General features: G+C 46.1%; 2 protein-coding genes across 2 annotated transcripts; one reads left to right on the forward strand and one right to left on the reverse strand.

Moving 5' to 3' along the window:
• Nucleotides 1-1,442: 1,442 nt before the first annotated feature.
• Nucleotides 1,443-3,124, reverse strand: ier2b (immediate early response 2b). The gene has a single exon (XM_083693574.1). The coding sequence runs from the start codon at nt 2,925-2,927 to the stop codon at nt 2,355-2,357; it is 573 nt and encodes a 190-aa protein (XP_083549700.1). The 5' UTR covers nt 2,928-3,124; the 3' UTR covers nt 1,443-2,354.
• A 2,853-nt stretch (nt 3,125-5,977) lies between these two features.
• On the forward strand, nt 5,978-11,153 carry stx10 (syntaxin 10). The gene is made up of 8 exons (XM_083694192.1): nt 5,978-6,036; nt 6,855-7,024; nt 7,278-7,372; nt 7,600-7,662; nt 7,751-7,852; nt 8,046-8,152; nt 8,593-8,687; nt 8,828-11,153. The coding sequence occupies exons 1-8, from the start codon at nt 6,002-6,004 to the stop codon at nt 8,902-8,904; spliced, it is 744 nt and encodes a 247-aa protein (XP_083550318.1). The 5' UTR covers nt 5,978-6,001; the 3' UTR covers nt 8,905-11,153.
• Nucleotides 11,154-17,551: the final 6,398 nt, after the last annotated feature.

Genomic DNA, 17,551 nt, shown 5'->3' on the forward strand with positions numbered 1-17,551 from the left:
AACACACACACACTCACTCACACAAATATGCACACACAAACACGCACACACACACACACACACACAAACACCCATTTTCCCACTCAATCATCCACACACAGTCATCACGGCGCAAAGAAAAAAAACACACATTCTCAGACTCACACACACACACACACACATAAACACAAACACACACACACTCACACACACATGCTCACTCACACACTCATCTACAGATTGGCTCGTCATAATGGCACATGAAGAGGAATGATGTTACTCTTCACTCACACTTACGGTACACAGACTCATACTCACATACTGTGCACTCACACACCTTCTCTTCCCTCACACACACGCACACACACACGCACACAAATTACACACAAATAAACAGTCAGATACATAGGCTTCCTTCCCCCCCCCCTCTCTCTCTCTCGCTCTCTCTCAGACACACACACACACACACAAACACACACCCACACACACTCATCTAGACATAGACTACAATCATAATGTGCATGAAGAGGAGTGATTTTAGATGTCCGTACACACACTCATATATACTCTCCATACTGTCAACCTTCAACGTGATCCATAATGGACTTGGTGGGGGTGGAATACCAAACACCTTCACACCCAGGAGATCACCCGTCCCTGTTGTTCTTCATTTATCTGAGGGCTGTTAGCATGCATGTCACTTCCCAACATGCCTCCTACACACTCCCTGCATATTAAACAGTGTACAACCAGCTCCCAACAGCCATGCTAAGTAAGTAAGATTTTCATTGTGTGGTGTAACTGTCTGTTTACTGTGCATATGACTAATAAATATCTTGAATCTTGAATCTTGAATCTAATCATGATCACTGCCACAGTGGAAATACAGGTATGGGGTGTTTTAGTCAGGATAGGTTTGACATGTTTACAATTAAAGGGTGTGTCACACATGGAAGTGGCTATTTCGCAATGTGTGGTGTTTATGAGTTTTGGTGGTTGTCATGATGATGCTGATATGATTCAGAGGGGTGTTAGGCCCCAACATGAACAGATCTTGACTCCCTAGATATTCGGAGAATGCATAAGTCATATTATCCAGAGCCAGTGTCTTCATTAAGGCTGGGAAGGAAGTGATTTATAAATTCTCTGTCATAATCCACAGGAAATGGTTTCATAACTGGAGAGAGAGAGAGTGTGTGTGTGTGTGTGTGTGTGTGTGTGTGTGTGTGTGTGTGCGTGTGTGTGCGTGCGTGCGTGTGCGTGTGTGTAGCCATAGTAGTGCCTGACACACTCTCGCTCAAGCTTTGACCCTGAGGATTGTTGTGTAATACGGGTCACATATTGAGAAAGGTCTGTGTGGTTACTGATCAACGAACTTATTTCCCCCCAACATCAAACACACGTCTTCTCGTTTGTCTTTGCCGTAGCTTAAGCGAGATAAATGAAGCAAAATGACAACTGGATACATTTTCAAAATGTTTATTATAACTCTGACATAAGAGTTGAGGTCATATAAAAAAGTATAAATAGCAGCTTCGATACGAGGTAATATAAAAACAAATGTTTCGTCTTCACAGTTGCTAATCATCGCGATGCATTCTCGGGGCAGTGTAGCACAATTGTATCACAAGAAAACATAATCATTATGCCATGTGTGGATGGTATAGGCCTTTTTCGCCCTGCCAGGTGGGTTAACAGTCTGTTGTGTTGTTGAGCACCATTTCAGGCTTATTCACAAGCCTATAGTAGAATGTTGTTCACGCTGCACCCAGGGCGGTCTCTGGCACAATCGCATTGATCGATCAAAGTCCACTGGTCTAGTAACGTTGGTGTACCTTCTATCGGTTGTTATGGTGGTTTCCAACTTGGTCGTTGTGAAAGGCCAGGGCAGTCCCCGAAGTCCGAGTGTGGTTTGTGTGCTGACCAGGGGAGAAACGCAGCTGTTATCAGTCAGTCAGCCAGTGCGCCCTGCCTTGACTCATTCTGCACACACACATATGAGTCAGCTCCTCTCGGTTATCAGGAACTCTCTGTCAGTAGACTATAGTCTCCTGACTCACCACCGAAAACCCTCTCTAGTAGTGTCTCTCCACTTCCTCAAACTTTCCGACACAGATCGTGTCAGGTCTGGGGTTGTTGGCGCTCTTTCGTTCTCGTTGATCCCCAGAGTCCATGGGGATCCCGGTTCTGTGCTGCCAGTGCCGTCGGCCACGGGTCGAGACATCGCACCCATGCCCTCGTTAATCCCATTGTCGAGGGATTGCCAAATCTAGGTCACCTTGCTGACCTGGCTGTCCAGTGCACAAAGGGATTTCGATCTCTCCCACGGTAACACATCAATATACAGCCCCATTCGGAGCCCTCTCTGTTGGCGTTCAGAATGCCGCGATGGCCCGGTTCATGGTCATGGTGGTAAGAGTGTCCCTGGCGCGACAACAGTACCCAAGACCGGTACGGAGAGCCCCGCCCGGGGTCGCATGTCTCTCCTCCCCCAGCTCCAGTCTAGCTCTCTTGCTGGGAAGGAAGTCGGGCGCGACGGACGCCTTGCCCCGGCGTTTCCTGGAATGTCGGTCAGGGCTCACTGGGCTATGGTTCTCTTTGTCCTCTCGCGTCTCGTTACTACTGAGCAGGCCGGTCTTACATGCGCCCTGTGTGGGTTTAGGTTGAGGCTCCGGCTCCGGGGTTGGGGTCATGGGCGCCTCAGACTCCTGGACCTCGGCTTGGTTGCTGCTTGTGTCCATCGCCTCCTCTGTGGCCGTTAGAGCGGCATTCTGCTCCTCTCTCTCTCTGGCGAGGCAGGCGGAGTGGTAAATGTCCCGGGCAGACCTCATGACCATGGAGAGGAGAAGGCTCCGGTGTAGTCTCAATCCTCCTCGCTGTGCACGGGAGGCGTACAGTTTGCTTATGGACACAGCCATGATCCTCTTGGCCTCAACGTTCAGTTCCATTGCGCTTGAAGATTTGCGTAAATACGCACGACTGACAGTTGAAACAGTAACTTGAAGCGTCAAACGCTGTAGGCTGAACCTAACAGGATACTATAAGTGTTTCCTTTTAAGAATGTACTTCCTTTGTAGTTTCAGTTTATGTTCTTCTTTACAACTGTCACCAGCTGGTGTACACACGGTAATGAGCGCTCGTGAGTAGCAGGGCGGTGTTATATGTCCACTCTGACGTAATGGGGCTTCATTCCTCAGTGACTGACATACACGACCCGCCCAGACCTGGGCTGAGCTGCAACACACGCCATATGGTCTACCTCCTATAGGTTTATAGCAGACTACCTGCTATATAGTCTAATGCATTTTTTATGTTTTTTGAAAAGGAATCTGGTAATCTTATTTATTAACACCTCCTATATGATAAGAATGTATTATACATTATAGGCATAATTTATAAGAAACATATACATTTCATTGTTCCCCTATATAAACCGATTTAGTGGCATTTTAAGACATTTTAGGCTGAATTGGCATCATACCTCTCAATGTTTACAAGTTCAGTTAAATCAGTATCAGCAAATCTAAGTAAGTGCGTAGGTGGAGGAGGAAATATGTCTCCAGTTTCCAGGGAGTTTCTTTTCGTATTTTTTTTTTCTCTCTCTCTCTCTTTTTTTTTTTCTCTCAACGTCACTCTCAACCACCATATATGGCTCATCCGGCGAGTTCCCAGGGGGCGCGCAGTGGAAAAGCCATGACGCGAACGCGCAACAGCAGCGCACTTCCCCCAGTCACACAGCGCTCGGAGGCAGCGGCGAATACGTAATCGCAGCTCCAAATATGGAGTTGTCACCGGTCCAGAGCCACCTTCGGGGCTTGCTTCGACATGGGTTACTAGGCAGCGGCACGATTGAGGTCAAGCGGCAGCTGTCAATCTCGGAGCGGGATGAGAGGTCATAAGCTATTCATAGCACCGGGAAATCTATGACTCAGGATGCACTCTGACTCTCAGCTTGTTAGACCTGTCTCATTCTTCTTCCGTATTTCATGCTCTGTGTGTGGGAAATGTGGAGAGACCTTTTCAACCTTATATTCACTGGCTTGATGACTCACAAAACACATTCATTGTAAAGTGGTCCTTGCATAATAGGCCCAGATAAAATAAGTCAGTGTGCAATGTTGTGCTTGAATGGTGCCAAAAGACCAAAAATAAACCTTGTGTCAGACTAACCATTTCCAGTGGTAAAAATAGCCTGTTGTATCAGTCTCTGACTTGTGAATTCCACTATCAGATCATCTGGCTGCTTTCACACATTCTAGTGGAAATTAAGTGTGTGTATGTGTGTGGTGTGAGTGAGAGTGAGAAAGTGTGTGTAAATGTTTTAGTGAGTAATAATTGAGGTCTGTGAATTTTCACAGTGTATAGGGGAGGAGGGGAGGAAATAGGAGGGAGAGACAGGAGGGGAGGAGGGGAGGACATAGGAGGGATACAGGAGGGGAGGAAGGAAGGAAGGAAGGAAGGGAGGGAAGAACAGAGCTGCACCGTGTGGGATAGGAAGAGAAAAAATAATGGGGAGGGCAAAGATGAAGGGGGGCATGGCGACAGGAAAGAGAAGCCCTGTCCCAGGGAGGGGAGGAAGGGAGGAGGGGAGGAAGGGAGGAGAGAAAGAGGGTGGGAGAGGTGTTGGATTTTGGCTCTATAAAATATTGGCTCTGCGCTGCAACATTTATAACCTTGCCATGAATCCAACAGTTTTGTCATCCTATACCTCTCTGCCAGTCAGACTATAAATGCATATAAATGCATGAGAGAGAGAGAGAGAGAGAGAGAGAGAGAGCACGGATATAATTATTATTATAGATTTTGGAGGGGTTCAATAATGAATTATCCAGATAGAAATGGTTTGGGTAACCATTTATTTGCCAACATTTTGACTTTGACCCTATATTTTCAAGATGTGTGTGATGGTACTCACAATTCCACATCGAACACATTTACATTTGACCTTCATTTGCTTATGTTGCTTGACAAAACTGCTATTTGGATTTGGATTTGGATATGAAACAATGATGATATTAGTTAGAAGCAGAGGAGGGAAAAGTACTGAAATATTCTACTTTAGAGTAAAAAGAAGTAGCTTATTAAAAAGTACTTACTAATAATTTGCATTACTTTTACATTAAAGGTCCCGTGTGTAACATTCAAGCATTTGAAAAGCTTCCTAATGGTTGTGTTTAATCGTTAGCGATAATATTTCTTTTACGAGCGCTGTTTTGGTCCCAGGAAAGTGCTTTTGAAAATTGAGTGTCCTACCCGATACTCGGTTTGTGTGCAAACATGTTGTTATGTGCTAGAAGAGTGGACTCACTGATTTCTGCCTTTCTGTCTCTAGTGGCTGCCTCTTTGAAGCGTGTGCTCATGCAGAAACACAACAACCCCCGGCTTCAAGTAAGCCTAATTGAGTATCCCTGATGTGAGGAGGCTGTATAACCTATAATCCACATTTTAAGTCAGTTAAATCAACATAATAGTCTAGCATACTTCTAGACACTTCCTTCTAGTGTGTGATGGCTTCTCTAGCAACACAAATCCAGAACTTGACTCTCCCTATGTGTCTCTGTCTGCCTGCCTGTCTGTCTGTTTGCCTGCCTGCCTGCCTGTCTGTCTGTCTGTCTGTCTGTCTGTCTGTCTGTCTGCCTGCCTGCCTGTCTGTTTGCCTGCCTGCCTGCCTGTCCGTGGTGGTCTGATGACTATCTGTTGAGGGTCCAATTAATACATTACATAATTACAGTAGGAACATTAATAATGCCTTATAATAAGCATGATAATGCATAATTAGGAGTAAAAAGGGCATTATAGGCCTATGTCTGAAATAATAATCGAAACATAATACGTATGTATACATATGTAAGCCTACTTAAATTAGTTTTGCATGGGATTATTCACAATTGCATAGCTCATTGTTAAATCCCAAATACCTTTGACACAGTCCGTGGACACATGACAGGGGGACCAATGTAGGGACTCGCCGAGCGTCGTGCGCCAGCGCGCATGCGTCGGGTTTGGAGTTGAAGGAACCAACATGTCGCTTGAGGACCCGTTCTTCGTTGTGAAGGGGTAAGGAGGCTTTCTCAATAAACTATCTTCTAACTTCTATATGCTTTTAAAAGGAGAGGAATTGCGTTCGTCAGCTCCGGGGACAGTTTCGATTGATAACGCAGTGTTTGGAAGTTATCACCTTGTCCGTGGCAAGCTAATTTGCTAGCTAGTCGGCTAGCAATGAATGCTTCGTCTACAGCGCAGTCAACGTCTGGTTTGAGTAGAGCTATGTTGACAGTTTGGGTTCAAAGGGACTTCGCGTATGGGTGTTGCTGAAATCTGTCTTCGTGTCATAATACATTCCGTGGAGTTGGCTTGCTAGTTTTGGGCTTTTGCAGTGGGGTAGTTCACGAAGTGTTGTGAACTAGTGGGCTTCTGTGAAGTGTACACTCCAGTTCGTTTGACGTTGTTTGGGTGATGTTAGCTAGGGCGTTAGCCTACTTCGGTAGAGTCTCGTACTGAGAAATGTTGCTTATGTGCTTTTGCAATTTGCAAGCTTTCCTTGGTGTGTTTGAAGGACAACATAAGTGTGTGTATGTGTGTTGAGTAAAGCGAGTCACAAGTGTGAACTCAACTGGTGGTTGTGTCAGGGATAGAAGGGCGTCCGCTCAGCGTGTGTGTGACAATCATGACTTTCTATCAACCATTGTAGCTCCCAATTTTAGATTTGGTTACACCACCAACCCGTGATTGGACACATTGCAGCATCATTCATTGTGCTCATTGCTCACCGAATCAAAGCTCTTTCAGTGTGTGTCAGGGAAGAGAGAGAGAGAGTTTTTTCATGTTTTGTATATAGTGTTTTGTAATCTCTTGTGTTCTGTTCTGAATTGCAGGGAGGTGCAGAAGGCTCTGTCTCGTGCGAGAGGCTTGTTTGAGCGCTGGGAGGAGTTGCTGCAGGAGGGGGCCCAGGTGAGCAGAGATGAGCTGGACTGGAGCACCAACGAACTCAGGAACTGTCTCCGAGCCATAGACTGGGACCTGGAGGACCTACATGAAACCATCAGTATCCTAACAGACAGAGACACACACACACACACACACACTCACACACACACACTCACACACACACACTCGCACACGCATGCACGTATATACAGGTGTGCTGGAGCTCAGGAACTGCCTTAGAACCAAAGACTTTGAATTGTGCTGTATACCTTTGACTCACGCACACACACATCCTCTCATCTACTCTAAGTCACTGTAGACATGAATGAAATGCTACGGTTGTGTGTCTGTGGAGGCCTTGACTGTCCCAGGCATTGTTGAATCCAACCCAGGGAAGTTCCGTCTTGGGGAGAATGAACTTCAGGAGAGGAGGTCCTTTGTGGAGAGGACACGGAGAGCTGTACAGGTCAGTGTGGATGGACTCCCAGCTCTGCACAGGTGTGATTCTACCTTTGATATGTGTCTGATCCATCAGGCTAAAGAGTGGCTAGCACAGAATGGATGGGAGTTGTTGCCGTGGGGATTTAGTATCGTAGCAAGGTGTGTTTAATATATATATATATGTGTGTGTGTGTGTGTGTGTGTGTGTGTGTGTGTGTGTGTGTGTGTGTGTGTGTGTGTGTGTGTGTGTAGGAGATGAAGGACCAGCTCTCCAGCCCCTCTGCTGTGGCCCAGGCTGACAAGAAGAACAGACAGGTCAGTCCACACACACACACACACACACCTATAGAGACACACACACTCACTCACTCACTCACTCACACACTCTCCTCTCTTCTCCCAGGCTCTGATGGGTGCGTCAGGGCAGGACAAGTTTGATGGTCTGGAGCCTCACCTGGTGTCTGCTAACTCCCGCTACATCCAGGACCAGCAGGAACAACAACAGGTAGGACGGACGGACGGATAGAGGGAGAGAAGGAGGGAGGGGAGATGGGAGAAATGGGTGATAAGTGAGGGAAGGTAGGGAGAAAACGAATGTGGGCTGAGGGACAGAAGGGTGGATTGGTAAAAGAGAGGAGTGATTGAGGAGGGGATCAAGGGTTAATGATGATGATGATGGATTCTCTCTCTCTCTCTAGTTGATAATGCAGGACCAGGATGAGCAGCTGGAGCTGGTGTCAGGCAGTATCAGAGTACTGAAAGACATGTCAGGACGCATCGGAGACGAGCTAGACGAACAGGCTGTGTAAGAGTGACACACACACACACACACACACACACACACGCACGCACACACACACACTGTGTAACATACTCCAATCCACCTGATGAGGGGAGTGGTGGGAACTGGAGTGGAGTATGTAAACTCTCCACCCAGCTAGAGGGTGAGACAGAGACAGGAAATGTCCTTGGAGAGGAACAATGTTTGATTATTATTGTGGAAACATTCCTCAGACACTTACCCTAAGTGTGTGTGTGTGTGTGTGTCTGTGTCTGTGTGTGTGTGTCTGTGTCTGTGTCTGTGTGTGTGTGTGTGTGTGTGTGTGTGTGTGTGTGTGTGTGTGTGTGTGTGTGTCTGTGTCTGTGTCTGTGTCTGTGTCTGTGTCTGTGTGTCTGTGTGTCTGTGTGTCTGTGTGTCTGTGTCTGTGTCTGTGTCTGTGTCTGTGTGTGTGTCCTTCACTCCAGTATGTTGGGAGAGTTTGGTGATGAGATGGACCAGACAGGATCACGGATGGACTCCGTGCTCAAGAAGATGGAGAAGGTTTCTCACATGACCAGCAGTGAGTAAAGGGAGAGGAAGTCTCACATGACCAGCACACACACTCTCTCTCTCTCCCTCCCCCCCTCTCTCCCCATCCCTTCCTCCCTCCCTCCAGGTCAGTGTGTGTGTGACAGTGTGTTGTGTTGTTGTGTGTTTCAGGCAGGAGACAGTGGTGTGCCATAGGAGTGCTGGTGGTCATCATGATTGTGGTCCTCATCCTCATCTTCGCTATCTGAGTACAGCCCTCTCCTCCCTCACCTCTCTTCCACACTCACCCACTCCTCCCTGGGAGTAACCAGGTGATAACCAAATGGACGGACAGAGGAATGGATGGAGGAATGGATGGATGGATGGATAACACTCCTCCCTCTCATTTCTCCTGAGAGGGGGAATCAGTCCAGACAATTACTCTCTCTCTCTCTCTCTCCCTCTCTCTCTTTCTCTCTCTCTTTCCTTCTGATCTCTTTCTACTTCTCTCATTCTCTGTGCATTTGAATGTCTCTGTGTCTACCCCCGATAGCAGAGGACTGATCAGTGACACGGTTACAGTATTGTATGTGTTCAGGCAAAGTTCACTCAACCGTTTGAATTGTGTGGACAATGGTACGGTCAGGGAGGGGAGGGGAGGGGAGGGGAGTTGATGTGATGTTGCCTAATCTATTTTTATACGTGTATACGATACGGTTCCCATTGCAGTAAATGACGTGTGCCTACGTTTGAATCTTGACTACTGGAGTAGGTAAAAGTTCCCCCTCGAGCTCTGATCAGGGATTTTCCTCCTGATCCTCGTTATGGTTAGTATTGAGTGCAGGAATCTTGATTGTAGATATGTGGCTAGGAAGGGGTCTGTCCGTCGGAATTGGCTTTACCATAGTAACGGGACGGAGAACAGTTGCTGGGCAGGACCGACCGTCGGTCGCAGCACAACAAGCTCATTTGGATCTCTAGCTCCCCCTTGTGGACTGTGGTGGTCACATCCGTTTCATTTCATATCATTGGACAACACACACACACACACACACACCCACCCCCACACCCACACACGCCATTGAGGTGCATATAATATTGTGTAAATATAAATGTTGTTGTTGCTTTTCTTTCCTGTTCACATGCTTTTGAAATTGTGTGTGTTCTGGCTCTGTAGGCACCGGACAGGGATTGTGCCTCATACTTCTCTGTGTTTGAGAGGACGTACCCTCCACCAGCGGCTTCTTATAGGTTGGATATTGCAGCTCTCAACTTTGACCCCCCCGAGCCTTTGTCCTGGTACTAGTCTGTTAGGTCATCAAACTCAAAAGTGTCAAATATGGGATGGATATAGATTTGTATTTCTGCACATATTCATGTACAATTGGTTGTGTGCAGTTTTACTAAACGACAAAAAAAGTCTAATATTCTCTTCCCTACTCCTCTGTAGGTGAAATATTTTACAGATATTGGCTCTGTTATGAATTAGATCACTATACAGTGCCTTCAGAAAGTATTCGGACCCCTTCTATAACACAACAAAATGTGGAAAAAGTGAAGGGGTCTGAATACTTTCCGAAGGCACTATATCTGTTTTGATTTGCAATATCACAGATATTTTTCTCCAATCTTTCATTTGAATGCTTTACAAGGGACACTCAGGGTTGAGTGGCAGGGCCTGTTTTAATACTAAAGAAGTATAACTACACCCTTCCCCCCCTACCTTAGAGGACATCACAAATCCAACATGATCAAGATGGTGAGAACGACATGTGGTTAGACCTTGCTTACACCTATCCAACGTGGTCAGATCAGTGATTGTTAGAGGGAAGGGTGTATTGGGTATATTTCACCAGGGCTTAATTCTCCTGCCAAAGAAGGAATAATCTGATCTAACGTTCAGCCACTTGAATGAACATGTCTCATTTCTCTAGTGCCATGGGGCAGCGTTAGTCATGTTCCACAGCCAGACAGTCGGATCTGTCGCTGCCTCCTTGGGAGAAAGAATGTACTGTGTAAATAACATACAAAATGGCTGCCTTCTTTGTTTGCCTCCATGCCTGTTTCTATAAACATGTCAGTGTACAATGAGTTAGCCTAACATGCCGGTGTTCCACCCTCATTCCCTCCCAGGAATGACAGGTTTCATGTTGAAATACATATGTATATATTTACATATTGGTCTTTCATCCGATGGCAACAAGCTCTCCTCATCACGTAGTCATAACAACCCGTGTCAAGTTCTCCAAAGCGATAATGTTCATTGACACGTTAACCAAAATAAAAAGAATCCCACCCACAAGCTGGTGTTGTGTGTCTACCCGCTTGTCTTGGAACAGGGGTCCTCACAAACACTTTGAACTTGTTCCAGCCTAGGCTAAAACGTTGAAAAACACTCCTATGTTCCTTTTGTACATGCACCCCTAAACACTGTATTATAAATAAATGTTTGCCTTTATTGTAGTTTCTTGGGTGAAAATCCACACTTGTTCTTAATAAATCTTGTTATGCTTTTAAACCCTTTGGACGCGTCTCTTTTTGCTGTGCGACTTAAGCCAGGGTGATGTAAAAACTCATGTCTTTTACTGATGGAACAGTGTTGTGTGGGTTTATTCCAGGTCAAGCCGTCACACTGACATGAACACTACGTCATCATGCCCTGTTCTCAGCACCAGTGGTACTAGTCTACATCATATTGTCCAAGCTGTAAACCGAGAGAGGATCTGAAGTATTAGTACAGAGAAGAATGCTTTCTGGTTCAAACTGGACAAAGACACACACAAACATTTGTTATAAATCCAGTATTTATGTTTAAGAAGTAATAGGTACCATAAGTACAACAGTACATGAATGAACACGCACAGGGAAGAAAACACACAAGCCATACATATTTGTTACAAACCTTTTATTAAGATACTCAATATTTTTTTTTCCTCTTTTTTCAGACTTTTTTTTTTTTTTTACAGTAGTTAATGTGCAATTATTTTGTATTATTGGGTCACAGTTAGGAATTCACAAAGTTATTGGCACTTGGAACACAGAAGAAACACTGGCATGTACACGGGTGGGGGGGCAGGGGTGACACGGCAGGTTAATCTTATTCTTTGACATCAGTAGACACTACTGCATTGGGTTTCCAAAAGCGGTATTTATTTTTCTTTTTTTCTGGGTAATAATAATTATAATAATAATAATAATAATAATAATACCTCATGCTGCGAGTGCACATCTAACAATCAAACTTCAATAGTGCTTCTATGTATAATGTACAGTTTTATATATTTATATATTTATAGTGGAAATAAAGATGTGCAGATCCCCAACGACACCAGAGACACAAAACAAAGAGAGTCATTCTTGGTTGCTATGGTAATAACTAAGTCGCCCTGTCTCTCTCTGTGTAAATCTGAGGTAAAACTGTCTCACGTTGAATAACCTTCAGCTCTCCTCCGTCAATACCTGACTGTAGCTATTCAATGTGGATAAGATTCTGTTGTAGCCTTTATTCCTGGTTCTCTTGTACATGTTCCAACTGAGAAAAAAGCAACTGCAGCCAAAAAGCCTTCAAAGCGAGAGTCTCTTGATACTGAGGGCTATGGCTGAGAGCATAGGAGGTAACTGTCTGTAACTGCATGATAACCACACACAGGGACCACCGTCAAGTAGCACCCCTATGTGTGTGTGTGTGGAGTGTGTAAATACATGTCTCTGGTGCTTCGGTTCATTGAAAGAGCAGAATAATAGTAAATGTCTCTGGATAGAAGTCTACAGGTTGCTGTCAGCGGCAGAAAAATGCACAGATTTGCACGCAGGAAACATACATGGATTGACAGGCCGCAATGCAGAGAGCCGGGTGGATGGGAGAGGTCTCAGAGAGGAAAGGGGGGGGGGCGTATGGATGGATCCATAGATCAGATGGATGGATGAACCAGGTTCTCTTAAACCCTCCCCAGTTTTGTTCCCACGTACACAAATACTTTGCCTGCGTAAACACATACAGACACAAATCATAATTCTATATGTTCAAAAGGACAACTCCTCTCATCTACCCTCCACCCATAGCCCAAACTAAGGCCCTCCCCTCCCCTCCCCCACCTCACCTCACCCCCTCTGCAGAAGAGAGATGTATAGTCTTGACTCCACTCCCAGAGCCTGCCTGGGGAGGGGGTGGTGGGCACATCGATAACATCGACGACGACGACAACAACAACAACAACAGCAACAACAACAAACGGCAAAAATACAAAATAAAAAGGAATAATAATACAAAAGAAATGATACTGGAAAAAAAGGAACTAGAAAAAAAAAAAAAAAGAACCCTCATAAAGAGTCGATTCCCCGTTTTCCCCAAAAAGATCCCACTTCTGCCACCAGTGTCCCTTCTCCAGACTTGGTCAGAGGCTAGAGAGCGTGTTCACAAGGTGCCAAGGCGCTGGCTCGCGGTATCTCTCAGGACCGGGAGCGCTCACCCAAAAGGTGCTTTTTTTAGGATTATTTCACCCTCTCTTTTTCTCTTTTTCATGTGCGGAGTGAGGGACGATGATAGTGACAAGTAGCAAGACAAACAAACGGACAGACAGATGGACTCGTCGAAGCACAACAGCCAATCCTCTGTCATCAGTAAATTGCGTCAGCAATACCAATCAAACTGACAAAATATTTACCCTTATGTATTAACAAATCACACAGCATAGCACATTAAAACAGTAATATTTACTCATCTTATAATCTGTGTTTTGGAATGAAAAGCAAAAGGACTTTAAAGCTCAGTTTAACAATGCAGGTCCACTGCCGCCCCTGGTGTTATACTGCCCCCTGTTGGTTAGACACTTGTAACTACAGGTACTGTGGGAGGTCCCTCCCTCTGTGAGCTGCAATAACAATACCTGCCACCAGATGGCCACACACACACAATTCAGCCAACAGAGCATTTCCTCTGGTACAGCAGATGCGAGAGCCAAGTGATGTCAAGAGCAGGGCCATTAACTGCCATGGCTTCTGGGCAAGGATCTGGACAATGTAAATGGTTATTTCCTGTAGGGAATTTTGCAGAAATACTTCCTAAGACAAGGAGAGCCTCTTATGTGCTTTCGACAGTCCATCCACCTTCCCGTTTCCAATAGTTAAACACCCCCCCAACCCCCACCCCCCACCGACACAGTTTCAGTACAGTAATCAACCCATCCTGTCCAGCAACAAAACTGCCCCCTCCCCATCTATTCAGCACTTCAGTCATACAACAATGCAAAAATACAGTATGTGGTTCTCTTTCTCTATCTATTTTACAGTTCCATGGTTTCTCCTTTAATGTGACACTTGGCATCTCTAACGTGTTAATGTTGAATTAGTAGCATCTTTTTAAAGAACCTAAAACACTACAGTACACTATCGAATTCAAAAAAACACAACAAAAAAAAAAAATACAATGAAGTAAAAACCGTCAATGGTCTGAAATGTCTACAAAGCTCTTCTAAAAAAAAAAAAAAAAAAAAAACATGGTCTAGTATATATATGTTTTTTTTTTTAAAACATCATCTCTGGCCCCCTCGATTTCAACCTCGTTCATAAAATGGTGTGGCGAGTGTTCTCTGATTACACACATTCCTCTTATTCTCCTCTCGGTAGCGCTGGGCTCCCTCTGGTCATCACCCGCTCTCAAAAGTAAAAAAAATAGACAGACAGACAGACATACTGAGGAAATATCCCTTCACTATTTGCGTCTGAACTACGCCTAGCTTTCTCTAACACCCCCCCTCCCCCCTCCCCCCCCCCCCCTCCAGCATTCTCATTGCCACTAAAGCTCATCTTCTCTATTCAGACTCATAACCCATGAACCCCCTTTCCCAACCCTCCCTCACATAAACAAACACCCAAATATTTATCTTTGTGGCAAAAGGCCAGGGGAGGATCACCCCCCCCCCCCCCTTCCATCTCTCTCTCTTTCAGTCTCTCTTTCTTTGTCTTGATTGCGGCTCCTCCTCTCCTCTTAAATGACAGGAGTCTGCCGCAATGCCTCGTCACTGTCTGTCTCAGGAGATATTTTACAAGCAGGTCTCTTCGTAAAGGAGAGAATACAATAGAACCACTCCTTCCTTCCTTCCTCCCGCCATCCATCCATCCATCCATCCCTCTCCCTCACTCTCTCCCTCCCATCCCACCCTTCCCTCTTCCCACTCAAGTCTATAACGATTTTTTAAAAACGTCAGTTGGAATAACAATAGTCTCATTGATATTTACATCTGGGCTGGCTAGGTCCTCTGTACATTGTGATAGGGCGGCCTTGAGCCAGGGAACTAGACAGACCGCTGCCATCATCTCATTCCCATTATAAAAAGGTGCAGAAAACACAGAATCAGACCAGTCTCCCTGCGGGGACGGACGGACGGACGCACGCACAGCCAGCCACACACACACACGCAATGTCATACATACACATGGACAACACACACATGGATTGTGACACATGTATGCTATGCGCACACACACACACACACACACACAAACACACACTAAGGCATCCCATCCGGCGGCCCCATCTGTTGTTTAGACAGTAACCACACCCCCCCCCTTATATATACACACACACACACACACACACACTGACTCAGTCATTCTGAGCTGGGCGAGGCTGCAGCCATTTGCTGAGATCTGGGTCATAAAGTGAAAATTGAATTGAAGCAAAAAAAAAAAAAAAAAAAAAAAAAAAAAAGTGAAGCAGCCAAATCAGATTAGGTCTTCAATGGGATTTGATGGTTTGTTTAGGGAAGGCGTTACTGTTTGATGCCTCTGTCTGGGCACTGTCTCCCTGTGCCAGCTGTGTGTGTGTGTGTGTGTGTGTGAGGGAGAGAGTGTGTCTGTGTGCACTGTGGAGCTTTGTAATGTCCCAGATTCGTTTGCGTGCGTGCGCCATCATGTGCATGTCTGGCATTGCATGACGAGTGTGTGTGTGTGTGTGTGCGTATGTCTAGGTGAGAATTAGTCATGCAGCTTTAGAATGTCCCAGATGTGTATGTGCTATGGGTATGTGGCTTTGCCAGATAACTGTGTGTGTGTGTGTGTGTGTGTGTGTGTGTGGACCTCCATCAGCTCTCTACCCCCCCCCTCTGCTTGCGTCTGCACTGTATCTCTCTCACTGAGTCAGACAAAAACAAACAAAGTCCTCTCATCCCTACCTCTGCACATACCACCCACCCACACACACACATACGGTGGCGCGTGCATGTGGCGCGCGCGCGCACGCGCACACACACACACACACACACACACACACACACACACACACACATACTTTGCCAAGCCGCACACCCAAACCACCCACACACACACACACACAGAGACACACAGAGACATGCGCACTTGGGACTAGACACACACACACACACACACACACACACGTATGCAGCACATAGAACCAGATGCAGACTCATCCTGTTACAGACATGCGCATTGAGAACACACACACACACACACACTTTCCCTCTCTCCTCCAGTCAAAGCTCTTCGTCTGAAGAGGCAGACATTAACATGCATGACTCCATAAATGGCAACGAAGGGAAGAGGGGGAAAAAAACTCCAAACAAAAAAAAAGAACAACGACACACGCACGCACACACACACGCACGCACACACACACGCACACACAGCACACCAGCACGCATGCATTCACACTGAACCATCCAAGCGTCTCGCCCGCCGTCCCGTCCCCCCCCTCCCTCCCTCCCTCGTTCCTTCCCCTCCCTCCCTCGGGAGACAGACTGTCCTCCTCCTCTCCTCCCTCTCCTCTCCTCCCTCCCTCCCTCTCACTCTCTTTCAGGCACACTCCTTTTCCTTTAAGGCGGCGTTTTAAACAAACGCATTCAAAAACAAAATGTGCAAATTTCTCACCCTCTTTAATTTTTTTTCCTCCCTCTCTTTGGGGGGGGCAGGGTGTGTGTGTGTGTGTGTGTGTGTGTGTGTGTGGGGGGGGGGGGGGGGTAAAAGCTCCAGACCCCCAAAACCTAGTGCCCATACACTTTCAGGACCATGGCTCTTTGACAATTAGCCTTTTATATTAAAAAAGAAGAAAAAAAACAAACAACCGTAATATACAAAACAGAAACCAAACATCGGTAAACATTGCCTCTCTCAAAAGCCAGGCCAAAAAGCGGACACTTAACACTGATTTGAACCTTTTTCGTTTCCAGATATAAAAACAACTCCAATTCTGTTTTTGGTTGTTTGAAAAGGGCCATTCAAATGTTATGTCGCCCCCCCCCCCCATTTTCATGTACCACTCTGGTTCTGTGTTTATCTTAGCAGTCCAAGTGTGGGAAAAGTGTTACGTTTGACCTCTCACCTCTGACGCAGAGTGTGTGTGTGTGTGTGTGAGTGTTTGTGTCATTCCACCCCAAACACACAGAACACAAAGCAGGCCACCGTTCAGCAGACGTCCGTGGGTCTACCTTGACAAACGACAGAACCAACTACGATAATCATAACAACTCACGCTATTAAGCGCCACCATCGAGGCTGACATCATAAGGTGCTTTCCTCCTTAACCCCCCCCCCCATCCAACACCTCACCAATGAGGACGTTCTCAAGCCATCATTCAACCAATCACTGATGAGCTGGGAGGACATTGGTCAACATTCAACATTCTCCCCCACCCCCCCCCCCCCTCCCCCACCCCAAGTGGCTTCAACACTGTTCTACAATAAGATGTCATATCATTGTCTGTGTGCTGCAGCTGCATTGGTCAGAGAGCACCGGCATGTGTGTGTGTGTGTGTGTGTGTGTGTGTCCGAGACGCAGTCTCTTACACACACACACACACTCTCTCTCTCTCTCACACACACACAAAATACAGTGATGGATGAATAAGTCGGCCAGGCGTGTGAGAACACGCCGTCTGGCCTCCCTCTCCCTGCAGCAGCACA

The sequence above is a fragment of the Argentina silus genome (genome assembly GCF_951799395.1).
Source record: "Argentina silus genome assembly, chromosome: 22".
Classification (NCBI taxonomy): Eukaryota; Metazoa; Chordata; class Actinopteri; order Argentiniformes; family Argentinidae; genus Argentina; species Argentina silus.